This window comes from Narcine bancroftii, chromosome 6 (genome assembly GCF_036971445.1).
Source record: "Narcine bancroftii isolate sNarBan1 chromosome 6, sNarBan1.hap1, whole genome shotgun sequence".
Lineage (NCBI taxonomy): Eukaryota > Metazoa > Chordata > Chondrichthyes > Torpediniformes > Narcinidae > Narcine > Narcine bancroftii.
Genome location: NC_091474.1, coordinates 227,121,623 through 227,134,046, shown reverse-complemented (window position 1 = coordinate 227,134,046; position 12,424 = coordinate 227,121,623). Strand labels below are relative to the sequence as shown.

The following is a 12,424-nucleotide window of genomic DNA, read 5'->3' as shown; positions in this document are numbered from 1 at the left end:
CTGAATGGAAGAATAGTACCAAGTTTAGCTGCAGCAATCTTGTCTTCTGAATGAGTAACAATATCCACTGATTTATTCTGTTCCTTTGCTTCTCAGTATGATTCTACAGAGCAGTGAAAAAAATGCCAATGGAATTATGTGTAGTTATTGATACATTTGGACCAACTGGGCATGTCCTGAAAATCACTTTAGTGTTAGATATGTGCAGTTCAAACAGTTGTGTGAAAATAATTTTGGCAAAATCTGTTAAATCGTTCAAGAATGGAAAAACATATATCTTACAGACATCATTATTTTCAGTTGATGCACTATGCCCATTACTATGTGAAATACTATGTACTATGTTCATGAGAAAAGAAAATTATTCATCAGGATGCTGTCAAGGATGGAAATGTTAAAATACAGCATTTACTCACCAAGAACCAATTGATACCCATGTCCAGTTCAGGATTTCTCTAGGACCAATCAATTCCAGAACTTATCACTACCTTGGTCTAGTTATTCCAGGGAAATGCACAGCAGAAATACGGAGGATGTTTAGGAACCACTTAAGCAGGGTTCAGGATAGGTTTGCCTCACCGAGACAGAGAAAAGATAGCAGGCTAAAGGTAGCCTGGTTGACAAGAGAGGTGGGACTGCTGGTCAAAAAGAAAAAGGTTTAGGAAGCAAAAGTCAGGAAGAGATCATGAAAATTGTCTGGTAGCCAGGAAGGAACCAAAGAAAACTTAGGAGATAGCAAGTAGGATTAAAGAAAGCTCTAGGCTTTCTGAAAATATGTGAAGAATGGAACAATGACTAGTTAGGGTAGAACCACTTGGGGATAAAGGGAAGAACATGAACCTGGAGAAAGAGGAGGTAGGTGAAGTCCTAAATAAAAGGTCCCTGAGTCTGGATGTGATATACCCTAGATTACTACAGGAAACAAGAGAAGTGATTGTTGGGACATTGCCAGGATTGGAGAATTGCAAATGTAGTCCCCTTGCTTAAGAAAGGTAAGATGGGGAATCATGGAATCTATAGACTAATGAATCTTTCATCAGTGATGGAAAAACTTTTGGAGAGGAACAGGATTTATAAAGTTTAAATTCAAGTTCCAATTTATTGACAGGGTACCTACATGACATCACGTACAAACCTGAGATTCCTTTTCCTGTGGGCCAAACAGAATTTATACTTATTGGGGTATTATTGTTCAGGGTGAAGAGCAAGGGGCTAAGTATGCAGCCATCTGGTGTACAGATGGAGATTTTGGAGGTGATGCTCTTGCCAATCTGAACTGATTGGAGTCTGGAGGTGAGGAAATCCAAGATTCAATTACATAGTGGGGTGTTGAGGCCCAGATCTTGGAGTTTGAGGGGATGATGGTGTTGAATGATGAACTGTAGTCAATAAAAAGTATCCTGGTGTATGCATCTTTGTTGCCAGATGTTCCATGGCTTTGTGTAGAGCCAGTGAGATAGCCTGTTGCTGTGGTAGGCAAATTGGAATGGATCCATGTTGCCACTCAGACAGGAGCTGATATGCGTCAACAACAGCCTCTCAAAAATCTTCATTTCTGTGAATGTGATCTCTACTAGTTGGTAGTCATTTAGGCAGGTTACCCCAGTCTTCTTGGGCACGATTGAAGCCTGTTTGAAACTGGTGGGTTCCACACCATGTAGGAGTGAGATGTTAAAGATATCCTTGAAAAATTTGGCCAGTTGAGAGGAGTCACGCGATGGAGTAGTGGCCGGACAGTGAACTCCAGCCCTCTCCAGAAAAGTCGGGAAAAACAAAGGAAAACACAAAGGCACAGAAATAAAAGTTAAAGAAAAGTGAGTATAAAGGTGGAAAGAAGATGGCGACAAAAAAAGAAAAATCGAAAGCAACGGTAAGAAGAGAGGAAGAGAAGACAACGGAGGAAGAAGGTGAAGGCCTTACCTGTTCGAAGAGGCCCGCTGTGGAGAGAGAAACCCGCTCCCTCAGGTCGGTAGATAATGGACTACAAAAATGGCTCGCTGAGCCGAGTAAAAGTGCGCAACCGCGCATGAAAAAAAACACACCGACGGGAGGGGGGACCAGCTGGGGAGTCGATCTCCACAGCTGGCAACGACAGCTGCAGAACACCTGCAGCAAGAAGAGACCACAGAAGACAATGGAAACAAGAAAGAAGAGAAGAAAAGGGCAACAAAGAAACAACAGATGGCCAACCCAGAGGAAGAAGAAGAGGAAGAGTACAGTGAAATAGAAGAAGAAAAGAAAGGCAAGATAAAGGAGGTACTTTCTCTTATTAAAGGATACATGGAGTCATTTAAAGAATGGCAAACACAGGAATTTAATGATTTAAGAAAAAGAATAAACAACACAGAAGAGAAAATGAATAAAATAGATATGACCTTAACAGAAATGGGAAAGAAAATGGACAAGATGGAAGAGCGGGCAGTAGCAGCAGAAATGGAGGTAGAAGACTTAAAAAAGAAATTGGAGGAATCTAATAAAAAAGCGATAGAGACACAAGAACTGTTAGCTCAAAAAATAGATATAATGGAAAATTATAACAGAAGAAATAACATAAAGATAGTGGGCCTTAAGGAAGATGAAGAAGGCAAGAATATGAGGGAGTTTATAAAAGATTGGATCCCTAAGACCCTAGGATGTCCAGAACTACAGCAAGAAATGGAAATAGAAAGGGCACATAGAGCATTGGCCTCTAAACCACAACCACAACAAAAACCAAGATCTATTGTAGTAAAATTCCTAAGATATACTACAAGAGAAAAGGTACTGGAGAAGACAATGGAAAAAGTAAGAGAGGGCAACAAACCACTGGAGTATAAAGGGCAAAAAATCTTCATTTATCCAGATATAAGTTTTGAACTCCTAAAGAAGAGAAAGGAGTTCAATACGGCAAAGGCGATTTTATGGAAGAAAGGGTATAAATTTATACTAAAGCATCCAGCGGTATTGAAAATATTTATTCCAGGACAACAAAACAGACTATTCTCGGATCCAGAAGAAGCACGAAAATTTGCAGAACAATTACAAAAATAGACTGAGGGATGAAGACGGGTAATGAGAGTAAAAATGATCACGATTGATATGTATGTGGGTAAAGAGGTATAAGAGTGAATAGATAAAATGTGCATACGTGAAGGTATCTGTACTTAGAGGAAAATATAGATAGTATAGACAAGAATGAATAAGGGAAGGTAATGGAATAGAGAGAATAAGGAGGGAATTAAAAGAGTGACCTTTGTTACATATGAAAAGTGAAATCTTTTCTGGGGAGGGCTGGGTGGGGAGAAATAGCGGTCACTGCAAAATCAGTTGACGCTTACGAGTGAATTCGCAAACCCAAATGGAGAGGGGAGATGTGGTTGTCCGACAAGGGATAAAGGACAACTCAGGAGGGGAAGGGGAGATTGGGGATAAAGAAGATATAAATAGGAGAATAAGGAAAATGTTGGATGTTGTAGGAATGTTGTCTTATAAAGAGTTGAAAATAAGAAAACAGAAATGGAAAAGGAGGAAAGGTAATGATGGAAAAACGGAAGGAGAAGATAAATAAAGTATAAAATGGCTACGCTGAACTATATGACTTTAAATATTAATGGAATACATAACCAAATTAAAAGGAAGAAACTACTAAATTTACTGAAAAAGAAAAAAATTGATATAGCATTTGTCCAAGAAACACACTTAACTGAATTGGAGCACAAGAAATTAAAGAGAGATTGGGTAGGACATGTAACAGCAGCATCATATAATTCAAAAGCAAGAGGAGTGGCTATATTAATTAGTAAAAATGTGCCATTTAAAATAGAAGAGGAAATAATAGATCCAGCAGGGAGATATGTTATGATAAAATGTCAGATATATTCGGAGTTTTGGAATCTACTTAATGTATATTCACCTAACGAAGAAGATCAAAAGTTTATGCAAGATATCTTTTTGAAGGTAGCTAATACGCAAGGGAACATAGTAATAGGAGGGGATTTCAACCTGAATTTGGATTCAAATATGGATAAAACGGGGAAAAAAATTAACAGGAAGAACAAAGTAACCAAATTTATAATTAAATCAATGCAAGAAATGAAACTTTTGGATATATGGAGGAAACAAAACCCAAAAGAAAAGGAATACTCATACTACTCGACTAGACATAAAACATACCCAAGAATAGACCTATTTTTGTTATCAGCTAGTATGCAGGATAGAGTAAGAAAAACAGAATATAAAGCGAGAATACTATCGGACCATTCACCCTTAATATTGACAGTAAAGCTAGAGGACATCCCTCCAAGAATGTATAGATGGAGATTAAACCCCATGCTACTTAAAAGACAGGATTTTAGAGAATTTATTGAAAAACAATTAAAAATGTATTTTGAAGTAAATACGGAATCAGTGGAAGATAAGTTTATACTATGGGACGCAATGAAAGCATTCATTAGAGGGCAAATAATAAGCTATGTAACCAAGATGAAGAAGGACTATAATCAGGAAACAGAGCAGTTGGAAAGGGAAATAGTAAACATAGAAAAAAAATTAGCAATGAAGGAAGATACAACTAAAAGAAGAGAATTGGCGGATAAAAAAATAAAATATGAAACATTACAAACATATAAGGTAGAGAAGAATATAATGAAGACAAAACAGAAATATTATGAACTAGGGGAAAAAATGCACAAAATCCTAGCATGGCAGCTTAAGACAGAACAAGCTAAGAAAATGGTATTGGCATCAAGGAAAAAAGACAAACAAATTACATATAATCCAAAAGAAATTAAGGAAAACTTTAGAGAATTCTATGAACAATTATACCAAACTGAAAACGAAGGGAAAATAGAGGAATTTTTGACTAAAATTGAACTACCAAAACTACAAATAGAGGAACAAAATAAATTAACAGAACCATTTGGAATAGTAGAAATACAAGAGATAATAAAAAAATTACCAAATAATAAGACACCAGGAGAGGATGGATTTCCAATAGAATTCTACAAAACATTTAAAGACTTATTAATACCGCCCCTCCTGGATGTAATCAACCAGATTGATGAAACACAAAGCTTACCAGATTCATGTAAAACAGCAATAATTACAGTAATACTAAAACAAGGGAAAGATCCACTCTTACCAGCATCATATAGACCAATATCTTTGCTAAACACAGACTATAAGATAATAGCTAAACTATTAGCAAACAGATTAGCAGAACAGGTACCGAAAATGGTAAATTTAGACCAAACTGGATTTATCAAAAAAAGACGCACAACAGACAATATTTGTAAATTTATTAACTTAATTCATGCAGTAGAAGGAAATAAAGCACCTGCAGTAGCAGTTGCTTTAGACGCAGAGAAGGCCTTTGACAGAGTAGAATGGAATTATTTGTTCAAAGTATTGCAAAAATTCAGTTTACCGGAGAAGTATATTAATTGGATTAAAGCATTATATAAGGGACCGTTAGCGAAAGTGACATGTATCAAAGCAATTTAACTTAAGCAGGTCAACGCGGCAGGGATGCCCACTATCACCTTTATTGTTTGCGCTAGCTATAGAACCACTAGCAGAATTGATAAGAATAGATAATAATATAAAAGGAATAAAAATAAAAGACAGGGAATATAAAATCAGTCTATTTGCGGATGATGTTATTGTGTACTTAACAGAACCAGAACTATCAATAAAAGAATTATATAAGAAATTGAAGGAATATGGAGAAGTGTCGGGTTACAAGATAAACGTAAATAAAAGTGAAGCAATGCCTATGAATAATGCGGATTTCTCAAAATTTAAGAAGGAATCTCCATTCAGATGGCAAATGCAGGCAATAAGGTACCTAGGTGTACAAATAAACAAAAATCTAGGCCAATTATATAAACTCAATTATAATCCACTAATGAAAAAATTACAGGATGATTTAGAGCATTGGAAAGATCTACCACTAACACTGATAGGAAGGATAAACTGTATTAAAATGAACATTTTTCCAAGGATATTATACTTATTTCAGGCACTGCCAATACAACTGACAGAAAAATTCTTCAAAGAGTTAAAGAAAATAATAAGGAAATTTTTATGGAGAGGGGGGAAACCGAGGATAGCACTAGATAAATTGACAGAATGGTATAAACAAGGAGGCTTACAATTGCCAAACTTTAAAAATTATTATAGAGCCGCACAATTAAGATACCTATCAGATTTTTATCAAACAAGGGAAAAACCAGACTGGACGAGATTAGAATTAGATAAAATAGGGGAAAAGATACCTGAACACATATTATATAAATGGGACGAAAAATTGGTACAACATAGAACTTCTCCAGTATTACATCATCTGCTCAATATTTGGAAGAAGATCCATGTAGAAAGAAATAAAACAAATTATCAATTACCAAAACTAATATTGATGCAAAATAAGCTACTCCCTTTTACAATAGACAACCTTTCCTTTGGAGCATGGGAAAAAAAAGGGATTAAAAGAATAGAAAATTGTTTTTCAGGAAGTAGATTCTTATCCTTTGAACAAATGAGAGATAAGTACAATATAACTGGAGATACAGCGCTGGCATATTACCAACTGAGATCCTACTTGAAGGATAAATTAGGAAGCAATCTGAGTTTACCAGAGGGAAGTAACCTTGAATATGTGATTACAGATACAATGTTAATCAAAAGATTTATAACAAATATGTATATTAAACTGCAAGAAAAGGAGAATGAGGAAACAAATGGTAAAAATAAACAAAAATGGGAACAAGATTTAAATATAAAGATAAAAAAGGAAACATGGGAGAAATTATGTTCTGGAACGATGAGAAATACAATAAATACGAGGCTACGTATGATACAATATAATTGGTTACACAGACTATACATTACACCGCAAAAGTTAAATAAATGGGACCCAACAGTATCTGATAGATGTTTTCGATGTAAAAAAGAAATGGGAACAACAATTCATGCAATCTGGACATGTGAGAGAGTAGAAAAATTTTGGGATGATCTCAATCAGATATTAAATAAAATAACAGAAAACAATATACCAAAGAATCCAGAGATCTTTCTCCTAAGTAACATAAAAAATAAAGAATTTGGAATTGACTTGGAAGATGCACAAAAAAGATTTGTTAAGATAGCCCTAGCCGTAGCAAAACAATGTATTATGTCAACCTGGAAATTGGAAGATAATTTGAAAATACAACAATGGTATATAGAAATGAATAAGTGTATTCCATTAGAAAAAATAACATATAGTTTAAGAAATAATATTGAAATATTCGAACAAGTATGGGAGCCTTACATTAAATACAATAGCGAAAACCTACCGGGGACAAACATTACCTAAGTTGATGGAAGGAGAAGGAAAGAAAAGAATGGACTCTGTAGAATTTCTGGTGTATTTTTGTTGAATGACAACATTGTCTGACTGAATTAATGCAACCTAGATTGTATACCTAAAATGGATGAGGTGGGGGGGGTGGGGGGGTGGCTTGGGAGGAGGGGGGGGGGGGGAGAAAAAGTCACTGTAAATGTGTGAAAAAGAAAAAGTGTATATCATGGGTATTGTGATTTATGGTGTGAAAAATAAAAAATTTAAAAAAAAAGAAAAATTTGGCCAGTTAAGTCAGCACATTTTTAGTGCTTGGATAGGTACTCCAGCCAGAGTGGATGCTTTCCTTGGACTCACTCTCCTAAAGGCACCCCGAACATGATCATTGGCAATACTCTCTCCTTTCTCGATCTCTCTCCATCTTGGGAGACAAACTCTCTCTAGACATTTTCTACAAACCCACCAACTCCCACAGTTACCTCAATTACACCTCTTCACACACTGCTCCCTGTAAGGTTCTATTCCTTTCTCCAACTCCTCTGTCTCCATCACATCTGGTCCCAGGAAAATGTCTCCCATTCCAGATCATCTGAGATGTCCTCCTTCTTCAAAGTCTTGGGATTACCCACAACAAGCACCAAGTCAGCCTTTATTTACATCTCCTCTATTTCTTACACATCTGCCCTAGTCCCCTCTGGATTTCCCTTGTCCTCACCTACCAGGCCACCAGCTTCTGCATCTAACATATTATCCTCTGCAATTTCTGCCATCTACAATGTGATCCCATCACCAGACACATCTTCCCTCTCTGCCTTTTGCAGGGACCAATTCCTCCATGATTCTCTTGTCCACTCATCTCTTCCCATTAACCGCCCCACTTGGTACCTACCCCTGTGATTGCAGGAAATGCTACACTTGAGCCTACACCTCCTGCCTCGCCACCATCCAAAGCCCCAAACACTCCTTCCAAGTGAAGCAGCACTTCATTTGTGAATGTACATGGGTCATCTACTGCATCTGCTGCTTCCGCTGTGGCCTTCTCTACATCAGAGAGACTGGACACAGACTGGGACATCATTTCATTGAGCAACTTCATTCTGTTCATTGCATTAGGAGGGAACTCCCAGTGGCCAACCATTTTAAATCCATGCCCCACTCAGACATTGAAATGTCTGTCCATGGCCTCATACACTGCCAAACCGAGACCACATGCAAATTGGAGGTGCAACACCTAATATTCCATCTGGGCACTCTCCAATCAGATGACATTAACATCATCTATCTCTTTCCCTATCCCTCTGTCTCCTTTCCTCTAGCCTCCCACCCCTTTCCCTATCCATTCAGAGATCTATCCCCTCTCCCTATCACTTCCTAGCATTTTTTCTCTTCTGCCCTTTCACCCTATTACCTCGTGCCTGTTGATTCGTGCTCCTCCCCCACCATTTTATTCAGGTGCTCGCCTATTTTTTGCTCACACCTTCACAAAAGATTCACGCCCAAACATTGGTCACGTATCTTTGCCATAAAGAATGCTGCATGACTAGCTGAGTTTCTCCAGCACTTTTGTGTATTAAACACTCTCAATTGTGCTCCTCTAAAAGATTGCCAAGATGGGGGCTAGTAGCTTTTTGCTCTCCTCCTCCTTGTCCATAAGTGTAGGCACTGGTGCATTGGACTAAAGAGCCTGTACTGCTTTACATTCTGCCAAGAGGCAATTCAGCAAGGCATCACAGCTGACTGTGCCGGAGAATGTCTGCTCTTTCTGGACCATGCCATGTATTAGTTTTCTTATTTGGACATATTTGGAAACTCGATGCCAACCAGTACACCTGAAATGGTGCACTCTTGGTTCATTTTGTAACCAATTTAAGGAATGGAATTGTGCATATAGGTCAGGGACACCAATTTCTGTCTTTTTCTGGAGAGTAGGGGCCTGTTTCTGTGCTGTAGTGTTCTATAGGTCAGTGGGACTAGGCAAAAAATGGTTCAGGACAGTCTAGAAGGGCTGAACGGGCCTCTTTTTGTGCTGTAGTGTTCTATAGGTCAGTGGGACTAGGCAAAAAATGGTTCGGGACAGTCTAGAAGGGCTGAACGGGCCTCTTTCTGTGCTGTAGTGTTCTATAGGTCAGTGGGACTAGGCAAAAAATGGTTCGGGACAGTCTAGAAGGGCTGAACGGGCCTCTTTCTGTGCTGTAGTGTTCTATAGGTCAGTGGGACTAGGCAAAAAAATGGTTCGGGACAGTCTAGAAGGGCTGAACGGGCCTCTTTTTGTGCTGTAGTGTTCTATAGGTCAGTGGGACTAGGCAAAAAATGGTTCGGGACAGTCTAGAAGGGCTGAATGGGCCTCTTTCTGTGCTGTAGTGTTCTATAGGTCAGTGGGACTAGGCAAAAAATGGTTCAGGACAGTCTAGAAGGGCTGAACGGGCCTCTTTCTGTGCTGTAGTGTTCTATAGGTCAGTGGGACTAGGCAAAAAAATGGTTCGGGACAGTCTAGAAGGGCTGAACGGGCCTCTTTCTGTGCTGTAGTGTTCTATAGGTCAGTGGGACTAGGCAGAAAATGGTTCAGGACAGTCTAGAAGGGCTGAACGGGCCTCTTTCTGTGCTGTAGTGTTCTATAGGTCAGTGGGACTAGGCAAAAAAATGGTTCGGGACAGTCTAGAAGGGCTGAACGGGCCTCTTTCTGTGCTGTAGTGTTCTATAGGTCAGTGGGACTAGGCAAAAAATGGTTCGGGACAGTCTAGAAGGGCTGAACAGGCCTCTTTCTGTGCTGTAGTGTTCTATAGGTCAGTGGGACTAGGCAAAAAAATGGTTCGGGACAGTCTAGAAGGGCTGAACGGGCCTCTTTCTGTGCTGTAGTGTTCTATGGTTCTATAGTATGAAAGAAATGAATCAAAAAACAAGTCCAGCAATTGTTCACTATCATTTGAAGGTTTAGTTATTAGGCTAATGTTTAACTCGATGTGACTCTGTGATTCCAGGTTCAGTACGTTTCCTCCTACAATTTTTTTTTGCACAGAGAGAAACTTGTGTCAAATGAATAGATAATGATGGAGATGATAACTGAAGAGAATTGCAAAGAATATAATTTGCTCAAGTTTTGATGTCATTTCCCTGATAGTTTGGGAAGTTTATCCAATGCATGATTTGTCAGACAAGAAATGTTTCCATTTTAATCTCTGGATTTTGCTATCAGCATGGTCACTAGTGGTAGGACGTTGCCACTGGAAGAAATTCAACAAATATCTTGTCCTTTGTTGATGGAATGTCAACATATGGACATTGAGTAAACAAATGATCAGGTTCTTACCTTGATCATTGAGAAGCCAGTTAATGCTGGCAGTTGAGGCCAGGTAATGGAAGGAAACTTAAGACCATAAGATATAGGAGCAGAAGTAGTCCATTCAACCTGTTGAGTCCGCTCTGCCATTCCATAATGAGCTGAACCATTCTCCCATTCAGCTCCACTCCCTTGCCTTTTCTGCATAACCTTTGATACCCTGACATTTCAGATATCAATCTCTGCCTTAAATACACCCAACGACTTGGCCTCCACAGCCACCTGTGGAAGCAAATTCCAGAGGTTCACCACTCTCTAGTTGAAGCAATCCCTCAACATCTTGGTTTTAAATGTGCGCCATATAATCCTGAAGTTGTAACCTCTTGTCCTACACTCCCCTATCATGGGAAACAACTTTGCTCCAAATACTCTGGGCCTTTCATTGAAATGCTTTGAAGGAGTACACTCCAAGAGCTGTCAAACATTCTTTATATGCTCATCTTTTTTTGAAAATTTTATTTATTAAATGATGACGCAAATATTGAAACATTCAATTAATGAATAAAACAGAAACAATTTTAAAAAATGCATGATATTTTAAATTAACCCCCTACAACCTCCCCCCACCAAATCATTCTTGTAAATCTCTGAACCCTCTCCAATACCAGCATAACCTTTCTCAAATAAGGAGCCAAAAACTGTCCTTTGTACTGCAAGTGAGGCCTCAAGCTTGCAACCAAAGTTCCTTCAAATAGTCACCATCTACAGGGAAGCAGTGACAGAAAAAACTAGTTCACAAGGTTAAATTCTAAATTGTTAAACCAACTATTTAATTATCATTTATAAATAATTAGTACCGTAACTTGAGTAAGTTATCGTTGGCAGATATCACGAATTACTATTAATTTTACTTTATATTACCGACATTGAACCAAATGTAGTGATTCTTTCTCAAAGTTAAACAACATGCAGAATATAAGAAGTTAAGTAATTTAAAGGGTTTTCAAAAGTATTTAAAACTTATAAAAACTGATGGCAAAGGACATACAATATTCATCATATTTTCATGGTGCATCTCCTGCTTGCCACACTGTCTCCTGGCCTTGAACCATGAAATAAAGAGTGGAGGAGCAAAGAATTTTAGAATTTACCTATTTAGCATGGTAACAGGCCCTTCTGGACCACGACCTCATGCCGCCCAAATGTCCCAATTAATCTACAACGCCCATACATTTTGAAAGGTGGGAGGAAACCGGTGAACCCGGAGGAAACCCATGCAGACATAGGGAGAATGTGAAAACTCGTTGCATTCAGTGCCAGATTTAAATCTAGGTCGCTGGCACTGTAATAGGCCTTTACCTTTGGATATAATGCTTCCTAGAGAGCTGTGGACTGTATCATGACTCCTGGAAGACTTTGGGGAAATATGCTCACCATGGCCCCATTTTAGACACATGGCATCTTGTTGCTTACTGGCATTTTCCTCCCCCTTCTAGACATGCTGAAGGCCCAACAAGATCACTTCTAAAACAATAAAAAGACAAACGTATTAAGGCCTTACCCATCTTCCATCTAAGGTCTTTGACCTGCCAAATGAGATGGAGTTAGCTTCAAGTTACTGCTTCCAAGAAGAGTGATAACCCTATAAATAGTGTGAGTGATAGAGCTTTACTGTGCCTTCCTGTGCTTAATCTTCTCCATTGAGCATGTACAATGAATGTGGATGATGTTGATCCATCTTTCCCACAAAAATGATTCCTGGAAATGTAGTTAACATATAGTGACTCTACTGATCTTGTAAACCTCTATTGTTGCCCCTTAGCCTCCTA

At 38.4% G+C, this 12,424-nt stretch overlaps 2 protein-coding genes across 11 annotated transcripts in view; one reads left to right on the top strand and one right to left on the bottom strand.

Moving 5' to 3' along the window:
* The window catches only part of LOC138737099 (cyclin-dependent kinase 19), a 238,675-nt gene that overhangs the window by 157,358 nt on the left and 68,893 nt on the right, over nucleotides 1–12,424 (top strand). The gene's annotated exons all lie outside the window — the stretch shown is intronic.
* LOC138737101 (large ribosomal subunit protein eL39-like) overlaps nucleotides 1–12,424 on the bottom strand; it is a 34,559-nt gene that overhangs the window by 19,074 nt on the left and 3,061 nt on the right. For 2 of the 7 annotated variants that reach the window (XM_069887619.1, XM_069887620.1), the window contains exon 1: nucleotides 12,157–12,175. The exons of 2 other annotated variants lie outside the window; for them this stretch is intronic. In XM_069887619.1, the coding sequence (XP_069743720.1) occupies nucleotides 12,157–12,160 (4 nt within the window). In that variant the 5' untranslated portion in view covers nucleotides 12,161–12,175. 3 more of the 7 variants (XM_069887615.1, XM_069887616.1, XR_011340768.1) reach the window with 2 other exon arrangements.